Source organism: Aethalodelphis obliquidens, unplaced genomic scaffold (genome assembly GCF_003676395.1).
Source record: "Aethalodelphis obliquidens isolate GAN/ISIS:26980383/991018 unplaced genomic scaffold, ASM367639v1 scaffold4, whole genome shotgun sequence".
In the NCBI taxonomy this organism is placed as follows: Eukaryota; Metazoa; Chordata; class Mammalia; order Artiodactyla; family Delphinidae; genus Aethalodelphis; species Aethalodelphis obliquidens.
In genome coordinates this window covers 23,413,912-23,432,387 of record NW_020837948.1, presented here as the reverse complement: position 1 = coordinate 23,432,387, position 18,476 = coordinate 23,413,912, and the positions used below count along the sequence as shown (strand labels likewise).

The window sequence follows — 18,476 nt, the reverse complement described above, 5'->3', positions numbered from 1 at the left end:
GAGCACCTATTATATGCCAGACACTATGCCAAGGAAGCTACAGCGGAAACTCACCTCAAAAGGTAATTCCAAGATAATTGTAAATAGAAGCAAAACAACAATGTAAAGACAACTTTTTATCATCTAATTCAAGATACTGGTCTAGCTAGAAAAATAAAATTGTTAAGTTACAATGAAAAAAATTCATTTTTCTTTGAACATACTCTATTGATAGGACATTTGAATAAAGGAGAACAACAACAACAACAAAATGGAAAACAGAAGAAAAAAATCTTACTTCCTCAATCTACCAAGATCGAACGAGAATCTCATGTTATTGAAGGGAGCCAACGAGTATATTCCACTGTGTGAGAGAATTATAGAGAAACCCAGGGGCTTCTAGAGAAACTGGGACTTTGTGACATTTGCTCCCTGTTTGTGAAAGTAGGAGGGAATTAATATTGTTTATACACCAGGCATACATTACTTCATCTAATCTTCACAAACTCTACAAAATAGGTATTTTTTAATCTTACAGGTGAAGAAACGGTAGTTTGAGGGGTTATGACACTTTGCGGAGGTTACTCCCTAAAAAGTAGTGGATCTGCGAATTGAACTTGTCTACCTCGTTCCAGAGTTCTTTACATCTCACCACAATCCCTAGGCAGTGGGTCCAGAAAGCATGCCAAATGAGGACATTGTTGCCAAAGTCCAGGAGACCAACTGAGTCAGCAACACTGACAGGAGGCAGGGAGGTGGGGAGAATTTACCACAGAAGCCATTATTCTTTATGATTTATTAGGCTTTCAGAAGTGGGATGGCGAATTGCTGACGTGATTTTCTGGCGCACTTTGATGAGCAGTTGAGGATACCAAAAGGACCCTCTATCTAAATTATCTCTCTAACCCACTATTCTATCTTTTTTTAAAAAAATTAATAGCTCTCCTTTTAAAATGAATTGCCTAGTTGGGGAGAGCAAGGGTCAAGAGCCCTGGGAAACTGCAGCTTAGTTTTGAGAAACTCTTGAGACATCCAGTGTCCATGGCAAGTAGGCGGTTATATAAATGGATTTGGGACACAGAGGAGAGGTACAGGCTGGAGAAAATAAACTGTGGAACCATGACTGAAAGCACGTGCAAAGATGCGAGCACCTAAGGGATTAGGATAATCCCCAGGGCTCCACTATGTTCCTAGTGTTAATCAATTAATAGGCTGGAATTGGAAAATCCTGAAACACCAAAAGCAAACACAGATGGTCCAAAATGACTCAAGATCCTCTCCCAGAATGTCAGTAGGAGAAAAATGCAATGATCTGGAGTCTCTATTTTTCCTCTAAAGACTTAACTGTTTCTAAGAGATCCGATCTCTTCAAATTTAACTCATTTGCAATCTAGTCTCTTAGTACAGGAGATCAGGATAGGCAGCCTAATTTCAGTTGTCTTTTTACAGTAAGAACCTAATCCTTCAGTCTGCGTTTCTTTGTCATACTGCACCCATCTCTTCTATTAATACAAGCGTAGATTCCTCAGATGTCTAGATCCAAACCTAAAGTCATCTAACTGCCAAAGGCCGTTTCATGTCCCTATTCACGGGGAATCTAGGTTGGAAAGACTTGGAAATATCGTTAGAAAAATGATCATCTGGGCAAAAAAAATGTCAAACTCATGGGCCAACATAATCCAAGAATATTAAAAGCCATAATTTAAGTCCAGGTGAGTCAATTACATTCCTAGATAAATTAGGAACTGATGCAAATAATTCAAATAATAGCCCTTTATTTCATTTACCTCCCTCATCAAAATATTTTGGACTATCTTTGATGTGATTATTTTGTTTAAATCAATACTTTTTTTTAACTTCAGTTGCCCCTAAATTAAACTATACATCAGTGGAATGCCAACATATAAAGAGAAGGAAGTTAATATAGACTGGAAACCTTTCTAGTTTCACAAATAACCTTTTAAAGTATAAAGTAATTTTACTAACTACATACAAATGAACTGTGGACAGGTTGGAAAACTGGAGAGAAGTGGTTGTGCCGTTGGTTGAATTAAAACTGATGAAACAAAAAAGTCTTTGGAGGAATTAGGGAAATGATCTCAAAGAACTCAACTGAGACTATTCACAGATTAAATTAAAATCTTTTCTGAAGCAACTTACATTTTAGGGTAAAGGGAAAAGGCAAAGGGTACTGTAGACTAAGCAAATAATAAAGACAGATTTGGGCACTGTCACTAAGGTACACACATATCTAATAATGGCAAAGCAAGGTGCTACCGAGAGTAAATCTAAACTTTGTAGATAACGAGATTTTCCTTAACTGTAATCTAATAACTCCATCCACTTTAGAATTGATTATATAAATCTGAAAATTGCCTATGAAAAAGATTCCTTACCACCAGATTCCTTGCTAAACCATCTGCGTTACAAACTTTACGGGTATGGTTTCTCTCGAAAATACATAAAAGCTGAGTCTACTAAAGATACTGAAAAGATAGAGAACTTCTCATCTTCCCAACTGACAATACATCTCTTCAAAACTCTATGTGAGCATTGAAAAACTCAAAGGCTTTCAGAGGCAGGGCAAGTTACAAAGGTGAGAAGTGATCCTGAAATGGAAGGGTCCATGCCCTGCCCCAAAGCAGAAAGGCGTTCAAATTCCAGATTTGTTTTGTTTACAAGATAGGTATTTTTCCCATTTACAGTTGAGGAAACAAAATATATACAGGTACATTCCTCCTGGAGTGGCCACTTTCAAACCCATGTACCAAGGATATTCTTCGAAGCATTATGTACAAGAGACTAGAAAATCTAATGATACAACAATTAAATTCTATGCAGACATTTAAAACTTGTTTTCTAAGAGTTAATGATAGAACCTATTTTTTCAATTATTGTCATCATTTTACTTGCAAACATTCCTCAGTATTTAAATGGATTTAATAGGAAAGTTGGATACTGTTTCAATAGTTAGATTTGGGGATAAGTTTTGAATTCAAATCCCCCTCTGCCACCAATTAGCTTTGAGATGCTAGGGAGGTTATTTAATCTCTAAGTTTCCTCACCTGTAAAATAGGCTAAATGATACACGCTTGTGAATGTTATGAGAATTAAAATAAGATCTACATAAAGCAATATGCATAAGTTCCTATAATACAGCAGTCAACAAATGATAATAAATAAATTCTAACGAATCTTTTAGCTAATCGTGGCTATATTTTGCAATTACCTCATTCTAGTATTACCAAGGACCAAGGGTTAGGATCAAGCAAATTCTATATAAGACACATTCTGGCAGATATATGTTGAGATTGGCTGGTTTGTTTTAAATAGATGTGTTCTATAACCCCTACACTTAATTTGGGACGTCCAAACTCACTCTATTATACTGTATGACCCAGTATCTTGGAAATTTCAATTGAATGTTTACCCAACTGCCCGAGCTGATTCAAAGCTTTTTTAAAAGATAATTTTGGCCTTACCTGTCAATCTCATGAGGCCAACCTCAGATGACAGTTCCCATTCCAGTTGAGCTGAGACTGCTAAGTTTTCACTGCAAACTTTATGCTGTCATACCTCCTCTCCCGGCTCCCCAGCCATACACGCACAGAGGAACCGTCCTGCTCTCTACAGCCCGGCTACTCACACTGTGATCTATGGGTGAGCACTGTTAGCTTCACCTGGAGCTAATTAGTAATGCAGAGTCTTAAGCTCCTTCTCAGCCCTCCTGAATAAAAAATCTGCATTTTAACTAGATCCCCAGGTGATCCATGTGCACGTTAACACTGGAGAAGCACTGCCCCACAGTACCTGCTGCTTTTTAATTAACAAGATCATCAGCGGGTTCCAGGAGCCACTGAGAGATACACAGTGAACTGAGTTTATGAGACCCTGAAGAAGTGACACAGACTACATGTCCTTTTCCTTTGTGTTTTATGTTCTCTTGCTCATTTTTATGTAACAGCAAAGAAACACACCTGGACCATATTATCGTGACCTCAGAGAAAACTGAATTATCTGACTGGCTGAATTATACCTCAAGTTAATTATTCATATACAATAGTTTCCCCCTTATCCACAGTTACAGTTTCTGGTTTCAGTTACCCACAGTCAACCAGAGTCCAAAAAATATTAAATGGAAAATTCCAGAGATAAACAATTCATGAGTTTTAAATTGCGCACCGTTCTGAGTAACATGATATCTCACGCTGTCCTGCTGCATCCTGCCCAGGACCCTCAACCATTGACATTGTCCACTCCTGACACCCAAAATCAACCACGATATGATCATGGCTTGATGATCCAGGATCACCCAAAGCAGATGATCCTCCTTCTGTCATATGGTCAGAAGATCAATAGTAGCCTAATGATATTCACAACACCTGCGTCACTCACGTCACTTCATCTCATCATGTAGGCACTTTAACATCTCACAACATCACAAGAAGGATGAGTACAGGTAAATATAAGATATCTTGGGAGACCACATGCAGGTAACTTTTATTACAGGATAGTGTTACAAATGTTTTATTTTATTATTGTTGTTGTTAATCTCTTACCGTGCCTAATTTATAAATTAAACTTTATCATAGGTATGTATGTATAGAAAAAAAACATAGTATATATAGGGCTCAGTACTGTTTGCAGCTTCAGGTATCCCCAGAGGGTCTTGGAACATATCCCATGTGGATAAAGGGGGACAAAAGGGGACTACTGTACCTCTGCAGTTTGGTTTTGGACATTAAAAGCAAATAACATCAGTTGAAAACTCTGAGTCCCCTAGTACAATTTTGTATTCAAATATATTCCCATCATTTGTAAAAGATATCTTATGAGGTTAAACACTATTTTCAGAAATGCTATTTAAAAGCAGAATGTATATGTGAAGTCACCATATAGTGAGTACTTACTATATACAAGGCACTGTGCTAACTATTTTGTATACATTATCTTATTTACCTAAGTACACAGTGCTAGAACTATTTTACAGAGAAGATGAAGCTCACAGATTATGAACTTGTCTAAGATCACACAATTGTTAAATGACAAACCTCAGATATAAATCCAAACCAAAACTTCATACTAAACACTACTGCTCGGTCCATGTGATCCACAAAATTCTGAGACTGAGCCATATAGGCAGTAAATGCTGTGAGAATTCCTGCAGTCAAAAACACATCAAATATCTAATTTTGCTTAATGGAGTATCACCAAAACTTATTTGCTCATGGAGTCCCCTCCTTTCCCCCAAGCCTATAAACTACTGTTAGATCACCCTTTAGACATGTACCACAATGTACTAACCTTTACAACATTTTTTAAATGTTTTTAGAACTCCCTGTCACTCAACATTTTTAAGGCATATTAGGGACGCTCCAAGAAGGAATTCAAATGCTTACATGTCAAAGATATGGGCAGAACTGGTAACCCAAGAAATTTTACCAGGAAAATAACTTCTGGAATACAAATATTTCCACTTAGTCAGATGTGCTTTGTTTAAAAAATGGAGGGACCATCTAGGGTACAAAGAATCCAAATGGGAAAACAAATTAAGGTGTCATACAGCACCTTAAAACACTCAGATTTTGTAAAATACTGAATCTACTCACCAAATACAAGTTCAATTTACCATTGATTTTCCAAAAAATACCTTCTACCAAACAAAGTACATCTATACACTATGCTATAGCGCCATCATTTAAAATAAACAAATAAAACCTTAAGAGTCAAGGAGGGACTTCTCTCGTGGCACAGTGGTTAAGAATCCACCCGCCAATGCAGGGGACACGGGTTCGAGCCCTGGTCCGGGAAGATCCCACGTGTTGCAGAGCAACTAAGCCCCTGTGCTACAACTACTGAGCCAGCGCTCTAGAGCCCGCAAGCCACAACTACTGAAGCCCACGTGCCCTAGAGCCCATGCTCTGCAACAAGAGAAGCCACTGCAAGAAGTCCGCGCACTGCAACAAAGAGTAGCCCCCGCTCGCTGCAACTAGAGAAAGCCCACACGCAGCAATGAAGAACAAATGCAGCCAAAAATAAATAAAATTTTTTTAAAAAACTTAAAAAAAATGAGTCAAGGAGTTATTTTCTAGAGCATTATAAAATGAAGATCTGAAAAAGATTCTAATTATATGGATTCACCATTCCCAAAATAATACTTTATCTAGTTTCAAGATGGCAAAGTCCTATCCACCTCCTCCTCTTGAAAATCACCCCCAAAATGAACAAGAAACTGAAAAGCAAACTCAACTACAGTGCACCTAGGAGACATTATAACTGCAAACTATAATGAAAAGAGAACAGATGGAGGAATGGCAAATGCCTTAGCAAAGGAAGGTCAAATCTAAATGTTTGCAGAGGGAGAAGCCCATGAGAAGCAGGCTGATTAACTCACACAGACCCCAGATGGGCTCAGGAATTGCAGGGACCATGTACCACAAAGGCAGAGATGAGTCACTGGGCTGAAAACCAAGGGAGACTCAAGGTGCTGGGATCCAGCAGTGATAAAAACTGGGTAAAAATCCTGCCCTCGTGAAGCTGCATTAGAGGATGCAGGCAAAAGTTAAATTTAAAAGTGCTTTGGAAAACAAAGCAGGGAATGAAAAGTATTGGGCGGGGTGGGCACAATTTAAATAGGATGGTACCTGGTTCTCATTGAGAAAGTGACATCTAAAAAAAGACAAAGGTAGGGAAGAACGTGTAGATACTTGGAACAGCAGGAGTAGTATGAAATGTTTCACTTTTTTTCAAAAGGCTTATTCTGATTTTTTAATGGAGAAAAAGTAACGGTGTGAGGGCTTGAGGTATAACATTGTTGGCCCTCACTCATATCTGGTTGTCTTCTTCCTGAGCACTCAGAAGATAACACACCCATGCCTATTAGTTAGCACCATGCAATTAGTTCTAGCCAATAAAACATGAATGGAAAGCATGTGCTGAGGCATTATTATCTGCTGGGACTCCTCCATGCTCTTTTCCTGCTGTAGTAACTTTAGAAACCGTGAGCTCGGAAGGTGGTGTCACAGAATATAGGGATCCTGATCCCTGTATCATCAGTGGAGGAGAGCTTTACTGATCTACAATAGATTTTGTGAGAACAAGAAATAAATTTCTTGTTGGTTAAATCCAGAGGTTTCAGGGTTTACTAGTAGTAGAACTTAGCTATCCAACTAATTCATGGCTAAAGAAAGAAGACCTGTTAGGAAAATATTATAATGATCAGGTTAGAATGTTGGTAATGGTGGAGGTGGGAGAAGCTGGATTCTGAGTATTCTGAAAGTCGAGCCAACAGGGACTGTTGGGAAATTAGTATATATAAGAAACAGTTAAACCCCACCCTTTCAGTTTCCCAGCTCCACCCTATATTATCAGATGATGACCCTCCCTTCCACCTTTCTCCTCTCCACCTGAGCCTCTACCACTACCACCACCAATCACTTCAAAAGAAGACAGAAGAGAAAGTCTCTGAAGAAAACTGCAAGAGTTCCTTATTCAGGGACAGTAAGTCCTCAGTTCCTAAGGACCACTATTCCGACAGAAGATTGAAGAACTCTTCTTTGGAGAAAAATGAATATCCCCAGAAGAAAGACCTGCAGAGTGATTTGGGGGATCTGGGGGCTGGAATCTAACAAAAGCCACCTCATCACTTGATTAAGTGGTAGTGAAGTCCAATAGTCAATAATCAGCCTTTAGTGCTTCAGTCTTTAATAGAAATAGCCCAAAACATGCAAACAATTGAGAAAATGCTCTAACAGGGAAGTCAGGAAAAAAGAGTGGAAAACTCAAAGGAATAAAGTAACAAAGGGAGGAAAAAAATTTTCAGAAAAATAATTTAAAGTCTAAGAGTAGTAAAAAAAAAATACCGCATCAGTGAAACATGAACAGGATGCTATCAAAAAGAATAAGAATATGAAGTAGTCTAATAGTCACTAGTAAGACAGTTGCAAAAAGGTAGTGATATGAAATTAAGGGAAAGAAATCACCAAAGAAATAATACAAGAATGCTTCCCAGAACTGAAGGAAATAACCAAATTTCCAAAACATGGAACAGGGGAAAATAACACACACTAAGAAACATTACAAATTTTCAAAACAACAGAGAGAAAAACAGAAGCTAAAAGCTTCCAAAGAGGAAAAACAGGTCAGAAACAAAAAAATCAATAATCAAAATGGCATCAGACTTTAATAGCAAGACTGGGTGCTAGGACACAACAGAACAATGCCTTGAAAAATAGGAAAATGATTTCAAACGGTTAAGTGGGAGGTTAGAATAAAGAAATTTTAGAATGCAAGATTTCCAAAAATTCTACCTTCTCCAAACCTTTTCTCAAGATACTTACTGCAGAATATGCTCACTAAAACTAGGGCATAAACCAAGTCAAAGTAAAACATAGGATCCAGGAAATGAGGTTCAACTCAGAAGAGAAGGATGGGTTATTCCTGGCATAAGGGCAAAGGGAAGCTGAGGAACCAGCTAGTAACAAGCTGAGGAACCAACTAGTCCATATTGGAACAGGATGACAAAGAGCTCTAGGAGAGGTTCCCCAGGAAAAATAAAAACATAGAAATATGTTTGATCTGTGAAAATGCCATATTAGAGGCATTTTATAGAGCTTTTGGAAGATGTAGGACAACTTAGCTAGAGAGCCAAAGAAAATTATGTAAACAAAATAGGCACTTATTAACTCCAAGGGAAAAAAAAAGTTGTACAAGAAAGGTAGACATAACAGATCTACTTAGCTGAATACTGAACAATATTTACTTAGAGAGTTAAAATCCTCATTTAATATTATAAGATGTTGGTAAGTAACATCTAAAATTATTAGGAGAAAATGAACATTACTATAAATGCAGAAAAAACAAGTAAGAGTTAATGTCACTGACTCTAGGGAACTGGAAGGGGTAGAGGTGGGGGATTGGGTGGCCTCTGTTTTTTTGGTATGCATCTTTTACCGTTATTTGACTTTATAAACCCCGCATTTATTATTTTGGAGATATATAGATATACTATATAGATATTACTTAGAAGAGATAAAATACTTTTACAGCAGCTAACAGTACTCACCACTCTACCAAGGAAAGAAAGTTAGAAAATCAATGTTGCTCCAATAGTCTTAATAATACATGACAGGTGTACTATTCCAAAGGACGTTAGCTCTGTGCTTAAAAGACTTAAGGTCTTTTAAGGAGACCAAGACTTAGAAAAAAAGAAACCAGATCTTCAGAAGCAGTCATATAATCTGGCCAGTGAGCATAGATTCAAACTCATCTGAACCACATTCCAACATAAACAAAACCAAGGAATTTTTTTAGGTCTTCTAAAAGCATGCAGTATGGCATTTGAAAAACTAACAAACCACTGCGTTCAGATAAGATAAACAAAGGAATCTAGGGAAAAAAAGTATTTTTTATTATCCACAGGCAGTCAGACTATATAATTCACTTATGGCACATTTCAATTTTATTTTGACAGTATGTTACAAACTTACTTCTACATGCAGGCATCAGTCTAGCCAGAACTTTAAGGGCACTTTTTTCTTAACCATAACACTTATTCTTCTCTATCCAAAGGTATTTCCGACAAGAGATGGCAAACTCAGAAAAGAAGCAACTCCATTAGTCTCAAAGATGAATGATCTCAGCATAGAATGCCCAATGGGGAAGAGAAATACTAAAAAAAAAAAAAAAAAAAAAAAAGCTAAAAGGAAAAAGTGCATTAGCTTTCTAACCCCTTTAGGAATCAAAATGATTCCTTTCATTTTTATGTGTTTTAGCATTTCAGAACATTATAAATACCCTCATTTAAGCAGGCAGCCAGCACAATGGCCCATAGCCTCCCTTCTTTTCCCTCAAATACACCAAACTCCTCCCCAGTTGTGCCAGTTATTCTCCCTTACGCCACCCGCACAACCACCACCAGATCCCTGCCTTCCCATCTCTGCCCCCAGGAAGATGATCCCTGCTGTGTGCATCTCTAGAGAGCGCTTGCTGGCTGGCTGCCAGTTGGGTTTGGTCAACAGGCAGCCCCAGCAGATCAGGTGGAGGGTCTTTCTTTCTGACTCCCTCCCTGTCTTGGGCACCACATCTTTGGCAACCGCTGCATCCCATGGCAACCCTTCCTTCCTGTTCTCACTCTCCCTGAGATCTAGTAACACTATTTCCCCTTGACCCCCTTGCTCTAGAGGCGGTAATGGCTTTAGGCTGTGGCTAGTCTATCCAGCCTCTCACCGCTGCTTGTTTCTTCCTTTCAGGCTGCCCATATCTCTAAGCAACTCTTAACTTCTTTTCAATTGAACCAGCTAGGGTAATTCTATTACCAGCCAGAACTCTGACCAATTCATGATCTCAAAGCCTTTTTGCACTTCATGTTCACTATACCTAACGTGTTCTTCACTTAGCCCTTTTGTATACTGGCTCCTTAGAGATCAGGTGTCAAACTCCTATCACCCTCCTCAGAGGGGCTTCCCTGACCACCAAATCTAGTATCAGCTCCCACCTCAAGCACTCTCTTAGTCCCTTCCATTTTTATCATCTCTCTTTCCTAGAAATTAAGCTCCTAAAAGTAGGAACCTAACTAGGCTGTCTTGTTCACCTTTTACCCAGTGTACAGCATGGAGTCTAATAACAGCAGGAGTTAAAGACTTCGTGTGAAATGACGTGGTTTCAAATCAAACTTAAAAAAAAAATTCCTTCAAGTTTAATTTTTAAAGCAAAAGAGTCCCAAGACAATCTCCAACTCTTATGGGATGTTATTCCCATAAGCAGGTAAAACTCATTTAAAATGAATGCAAATGTCTGGTAGAACATAATTTCTTAAGAATATTCCCGCCTATAACACTAGTTCTCGATTGTTTTCTGTAGCAATCCAATAACTGATTATATTCCCACATGGGATACACTGTCAGGGTCTATCAGATAACGGGGACTAGTCCAAAGATTTAACAGGCTCAGATGGTGTTCAATCCCCCAAAGGTAGCTCTAATTCCTACTACTTTCAAGAAAGCAATTGTGAATATGAGAATTAAGTTATTATACAGTATCATAGGGATATGCATGAGTCAACTCTTATTTATTTTAAAATTAAGACCCATCAAGCATTTGTAACAATTCACTGCAATTCAAACTTAACTACCAGAGCCCCATAACCCAAGAGTATGAATGTGAACTAAAGGGCCACTCATCTAAACCAAAATCTGACCTATTATGGATCAGAAAAGAAATACTAGACAAACAGATCAGTTTAGACAGTTGATCCTTCTACAACACAGGTTTAAACTGCATAGGTCCACTTATACATGGATTTATTTTCAGTAAACATGTTCTACAGTACTACACAACCCCCGGTTGGTTGGATCCTCAGACGTAGAACCGAGGATGCAGAGGGCCAACCATAAAGTTATACGCGGACTTTCAACCGCAGGCAGGGTGGACACCCCTAACCCCTGCATTATGCAAGGGTCAACTGTAAATTAGTTTCATGTTACGCTTTTCTAATGATCATCTCCACAAGAATTAAAGCTAGTAAATGCCCAAAATAATTTTATATAGAACTTTAGCTCTAAGTTAATATATTCAGTCAAACATCTTTTCATAAACTGTTCTTATTTTCCATATAAACACAGAGAATTCCTGGAATGTAGATTTCTATAATTATACTTAACTTACTTTAAGCTTTTATTAAAAATGAAAGAAGTCCAAGAGAACAATTTATATGCAACTATACAATGTTTAAGTGGCTTTCCTATTCCTGTTAAAGCTTTATATTTAAAATGTCTACATAATATGTGCTTCACAGGCTTGACACTATCGAAGTTTACCACACATGTGACTCTAGCAGCTTTACTGCACAATGATCTACGTTAACACTGCATATTTGTTTAGCTCACCCTATGTCATAAAGTGCTATTCATAGGTGGGAAAGGAACAAAGCTTACTAAACACTGAAATTCTCCATGATATTTCCTACCTCAGTCAGGGAAAAGAAAGCTAATTTAGTGCTACCAACCTGAATAGCAGATTTCCATTTATATATATATATATATAACCAGAAAGAAAAAAAAAAAACAGATCTAAGAGTTTTGTTTAGTCAATTAAAATATGTCAAAAAGAATTCCAAGATGATTAATGCTAGATGCCTAACAGTCTAGTTTCTGAATACTCTAACTTAAAACAAAAACTAACCAGTTTAAATAAAACCACCCAAGAAAGAATCTTCCAAAAATGAAGATAAAATTTAGATAAAATGAGATTCTTCAAATTCAAAGAACTTTTAACTTTAACAAAGGGTACACACAGTCGTTATGATTTTAATTATTATTCCTAAACAATTAAATTTGTATTTTTACTTGCTTATATGACAAATGCTTACTACCAATGAGTCATAGAAAATGCCATACAACTGACCAGATAGTTACTTCACATTTTATAATATGTTTAATGACACTAAAAATGTATCAAGAACTTTTCAAACATGCGAACATAAACCAGAACAATCTGATATATAATATTTGTGCCAAAGAATGAAAATTACAAGACACAAAGAGAAAGCAAAAGTATATGACAATTATCAGTGTATCTTCACTAATATTTATGAAAAATAATTATTTGATATAAGCTCAAATATTTTCATAGAGGAACTAAAAAAAAATTGAAGAAAAAAAATTTCCCAAAAAACCATATGAAGTGAAAAGCTTCGTGTATTATGGGGCTTCCCTGGTGGCGCAGTGGTTGAGAGTCCGCCTGCCTATGCAGGGGACACGGGTTCGTGCCCCAGTCCGGGAGGATCTCACATGCCGCGGAGCGGCTGGGCCAGTGAGCCATGGCTGCTGAGCCTGCGCATCCGGAGCCTGTGCTCCGCAACGGGAGAGGCCACAGCAGTGAGAGGCCCGCGTACTGCCAAAAAAAAAAAAAAAAAAAAAAAAAAGCTTCGTGTATTAGCCAAGAATTTTGTGTTTCCTGCAAGAAACCATGTTTCCTACACATGCAAGTATGGGTATTACAGCTAAGAGAACTCTTAAAAAATGTCCTTAAGAATACAGTTTGTGGTCTTCAAAAAAAAAACAGTAGTATTCATTTTCCAGGCAATATATTCTGAATATTAAATACATAATTTTTCATTTAAATATACTACCGTTTCTATGGCCTTTTTTTACCTATCTATACCTTTGTTTTCCCATTAAAAATGAATGCACAACACAAGGCTTAGTACTAATTTCTATCCAGAAGGCATTTAAAAAATATCTTCTCTTAGGACATAAACATGATATAAAAATGAAAAACCAAACACAAAAGAAGCACAATAAATACTTTTGTATCCCCTCCCCCAACCCCGAAACAGGAATGTAAGTATCAGCAACACAAGCTGACATAAATAAATTAGATTTTCCGTGCATAAAAAGATAATCCAGTTAACCATTTCAGTGTTAACTATGAAAAAGTACCTTTTTCCCGGTGTTTGTGAAAGGCAGGAAGGCTGTTTAGGCTTTCGGTTTTAAGAAGAAACATACACAAATAACAAGTGTGGCGACAGGATACTTAGATGATATGTAATGAGTTACAAAGGTTAACACCAAGGCATTATTTTGCTCACATTTTTTATCCTAAGTCACATCAGATGCTTAAACTACACGGTCTCTTGGTATTCTAGATATTTTGCTGTGATGGGTTCTTCAAGCTGAATTCCTCCACTGCCCATTAATGCAAATGCTGGGTACATAGTATGCGAACAGTCCACTTGGCGCTCATAAAGGCATTTCATGTGATCCATATCATAGAAACCCACTTTGCCTTTATCATAGTCGAGGAAAACCCCTATACTTGTTGGCATGGGGAGAACTCGGTTTTCAGGTTCATTAGAAGAAGTAGGTGACTTGGGAATAAAAAATTTCTTCATGCCTATAGTAACTAACGTAAAGGGTTGTGAAGAATCAAAACAGGTATCCTCACTTCCGCTGTCATGCCCACTGTCTTGCTCGTATCTAAAATGCAACACAGACAGACAAAGCAGAATCTTATCTGTATCAGCATAGGCTTTCAAGTAGCTTCAAGACATTTTCACAAGATAATATATATTGAGTTAAAATTAAAATCAATTGTACATCAAAACCTTTCTGGTAAACCATAATCAATTAAAAACATAAGGACTACACATTGCCACTTAGAACTACACCACAAACTCAGCCCCAAATTCTGTCATTAAGTAGCATCCATTTTACCTATATTATCTGAGAACCTAAAAATAATAATTTTGGCCTATCAAAAATAAAACAGGGGGAAGGGAACTGAAGGGACTTGACAAAGATTAAATATTCCTAGCACAAAAATCATATATAAAACAATTAAAAACCAAGACAGGCCCCCTAATCCAAGGAATTATCAGACTAAGTAAAATAAATGGGCACTGCAAAATAATGCAGGAGAAAAAACCATGTTTCATTCTCCTGCTAAGAACTATATCTACTGGTTGGGAGCTCTGCATGGATCTATAATGCAAGCAAGTATTATGAAGGTTTTTTTTCCCCCCTTGATTATAAAACAGTAACACCTTGAAGAAAATTTTGATACAAAGTTCCTTCCATTTTTTCCCTATGCATAGATTGCTTCTTATATATTTGTGATAATACTACATCAACAACTTTAATCAGGTCTTTTCACTTCTAATATTTCTCATGTTGTAAACTTTTTTAGCATTATTAATAATCATCTACCAAGTAGACATGCCACTATGTTTAAGGGACTATTTCCCTATTTCAATTTTCGCTGTTATTTCAATTTCTCATCTTGGTGCAAAAAGTTTTTCCTATTACTCAGATTGTTAATCTGGGATTTCTGTAGACATAAATGGTCAAAAATTACTTGACTGGACTAGTGCACACTATACCATCTAACAAAAATAAACTGTACAGTCTCCATTAAGTAGTCAAACTCAAGAAACTGGAACTCTCTGCCATGGAAACACGTTTACCATGACCCAATTTTGTAAGTACTTACGGGACAGTTTAAAGAATTGTATCCTTTAACAAAAGAACAACTTAATATCAATTGTGAAGTATGGCATTTAGAGGCATTTCACTATTTATGCAATTTTATCACATCATTAAGGTACCTGATTGAAAGACTTTGCAAATTCTAAATTGCGAAGCTATACCATAATCAAGAGGTGTACCCAAAACAGACTTACTTCCTCACAGCATGAGAAATTAACTGCCGAATCTCATTATTCACTGTGTGAATACAACACAACCTGACTCCTTTTCTTAGCCAGCTAGCTACATAAGCACAGCCAAAACACCTGAGTCTAAGAAATGTATACTCTAAATACTAAATACTCTAAATGCAACAAGTAAATCCAAGTCTGTTTTCAGTCTCACCTTGCTAAACCAGGATGTTTACTTCCTAAAGAACTAAAGAATTATCAGTAGAAGAATCTACCTTGGACTAACTGTATCCCGGGGAGTCCGGAGCCATTCTTGTAGTTTATCACTGGAAGCAACTCCCACTTTTACCAGGTATGAATATGGTTCTACACGGAAGGCCCAAAAGTGCTTCCCTTTTGTAATTCCAACATCTCCAATGATGTAGTCTAAGCTTGTGTAGTAACCCACTTGGATCCGCTCTGCAGCAAGCAGAAGATTAAATCCAGCTCTGCTCTCTACATGGTCTCTCTTCAAGTTCAGCAAGAGGTGTTCATTATTGTAGCCGCATTTTTCATCAAAAAGGAAACTGAAAACTGTAAACAGAGCAGAAAATTAGTCTGCAAATTGTTAGCATTTCTACAATCTATGGTTAAATTTAACAGGTTTTTCAAATAGAAATTACTGAAAAGATATAGGAAGAGGAATACCTCATTCTACCCTACACAAACTATGACAAAACAAAACCCCAACTTAGAAATAATTTCCAGTAAATTCTCTGTACCTGAAAATCTTCAGAAATTTCAAAGCAGAAGAAACATTTTAAATGCATGAGAAATTTATGAATGCAGTTCCTTGGAATAGATATAGCAAATCTATCCTAAGTATTTTACACTCTTGAATCTGTCCTTTTATCCCTAAAATAAGCGGCTGTACATTTTCAAAAATATCTGTGTGTTTTATTAAAATTTTATTCAAAATTTTATAAATATGGAAACTATTAGCAATTTTAATAAGGTCTTTTCCTTATCAATCAAGATGGCAGACATGAGAAACAGTGTACAGTGTTAAAAAATAAAGCACAGGCTTTGGGTTCAGAGAGACCTGGGTTTGATGCCTGGCTCAAGCATTTAACTAGAGTTTAACCTAAACTTTGATTTCCTCAACTACAGAATGGAGATAATGTTGCTGGTGAATTTAACGTTCTTTCTTCATCGCGAAGAATTTGGAGAATTCCAAATTCAAGAAGTGGATTTATTTAGAGAGAAACACACTCCACAGACAGAGTGTGGTCCATCTTGGAAGGCAAGAGGCCTTGGGAGAAACACACTCCACAGAGTGTGGTCCATCTTGGAGGGCAAGAAGCCTTGGGAGAAACACATTTCACAGACAGAGCGTGGGCCATCTTGGAAGACAAGAAGCAAGAGGCCTCGAAATACGGCGTGGTTAGTTATTATGGGCTGGATAATTTCATAAGCTAATGAGTAGGAGGATTATTCCAATTATTTTGGGGAAGGGGTGGGGATAGCCAGGAATTGGGCTACCACTCACTTTTTTTTTTTTTTTAACATCTTTATTGGAGTATAATTGCTTTACAGTGGTGTGTTACCACCCACTTCTTGACCTTTTATGGTTGGCCTCAAAACTGTCATGGTGCTAGCAGATGTGTCATTAACATGCTAATGTATTACAATGAGCATATGAGGCTCAAGGTCTACTGGAAGTCGAATCTTCCGCCATCTTGGACCTAGTTGGTTCTCACTAGTTTTCTTCATGTACTATGGCTACATCTTTCTTTTAAAGGTTGTGCCCTGCCCCTTCCCTCCTGTTTCAATAACACTACTCTTCTATCAACTTAAACCCATTAAGCCTAACATTTGGTGGCTGCTAGCCCCAAAAGTGGAAACATTCCAAACGCCCATCAATAGATGAATAAAGAAAATGTGGTATATACATACAATGGAATACTATTCAGCCTAAAAAAGCAAGGAAATTCTGATACATGCTACAACATGCATGAACCTTGAAATAAGCCAGTCACAAAAGGATTATGTGAATCCATTCACATGAGGTACTTAGAATAGGCAAATTCATAGAGGCAGAGGTAGAATAAAGGTTGCCAAGCTCTGGGGGAAGGGTGGATGGGGAGTTACTGTTTAATGGGCACAGAGTGTCAGTTTGGAAAAATGAAAAAGTTCCAGAGATTGTGAGTGGTGATGGTTGCACAACACTGTTGAATGTACTTAATGCCACTGATCTGTAAAAATGGTTAAAATGGCAAATTTTAACTATACAATACCACAATTGTAAAAAACTGTCTGCTAACAAGCTAAAACTATTCTCCATATGTGATTTGACCAGTCTTCCTGGTAATGCCTATTCCCCTGGCATGGCAATTCACACTGTCTCTCAATCTCAAAAGTCTCCCAGTTTGCAAAATAAATTCAAACGGTCACCCTATTCATGTGGTTTCTCTTGGAGAAAAGAAACACAGTTTTTAACGTTTCCTTTCCTCCATCCCCCTTCACTTTGTCACTGAAAACAGTAGCTACTTTCAGGTTTCCTTTTACTTCCAATTTCAGTCAGAGACTAGAAAAGAAAGCGGAAACTGCATAAACAGTAAAATATTTACTTAATACTTGCAAATGGATCCTAAAACTCTCTTTTGGATTTTATTAAAATTCAAGAAAAATAATTTGAGGCAACCCTATTTATTTGTATTTCTTTTTAATTAGCCACAATGTACATGAAAAACAGAGTGAATAGTACACTCTGGACAAAAAGGGAAGGATGGGCAGAGTGCACAAAATATAGGTACATAAGCCACTAACAATGGGCAGGAGCAATGAGGTCTAAAAGCCAAATAAAGGAATCTCTGAGGCCGTGACCAACTGGGCAGAATGATTTCCTGCTCACCAGGATGAGCACAACTTTGGTTCTAAATGTCCCTTATCCACGGAGACACTGTAGTGAACATCAACTTAACCTGTAAGTCATTCTCATTCTATAAAAATTTACAGGTGTTGTTTAAGTAGTATCAGTGGTTATTAACTTGGAAAGGGGAGGGAAGATTGCTGGGCAGGAGGAGCTTTTAGTGTAGGAAAAAGCTATCCATGTGGTTCTAATAACTGCCTTCCATCCCCATGTGCTCGTAATCACTGAGTTAGAAAAGCCAGACAAGTCAGAATTAGGTAAATTAAAATTATTCTTCACATTGTTGTACCAATAAATTTTTTAAATATCTGCCTAGAGTCTATGTTAATAGAGATTTCTATAAACTGATCAAAAATACAGAATTATACTATTTAATACTTGTAAGCTAGCATTTATGCTATTTTAATCCCAAATTAATAGCCCTGCTCACTC

The 18,476-nt window shown here is 37.3% G+C and overlaps 1 protein-coding gene across 1 annotated transcript in view; it reads right to left on the bottom strand.

The window, feature by feature from the left end:
- Positions 1-13,046: 13,046 nt before the first annotated feature.
- LOC113616526 (E3 ubiquitin-protein ligase TRIM36) overlaps positions 13,047-18,476 on the bottom strand; it is a 43,077-nt gene continuing 37,647 nt past the window's right edge. The window contains exons 9-10 of the mRNA XM_027099920.1: positions 15,409-15,706; positions 13,047-13,955 (exon numbers count right to left, since the gene is read on the bottom strand). Coding sequence (XP_026955721.1) covers positions 13,601-13,955; positions 15,409-15,706 — 653 coding nt within the window. The 3' untranslated portion in view covers positions 13,047-13,600. The remainder of the gene's footprint in view (positions 13,956-15,408; positions 15,707-18,476) is intronic.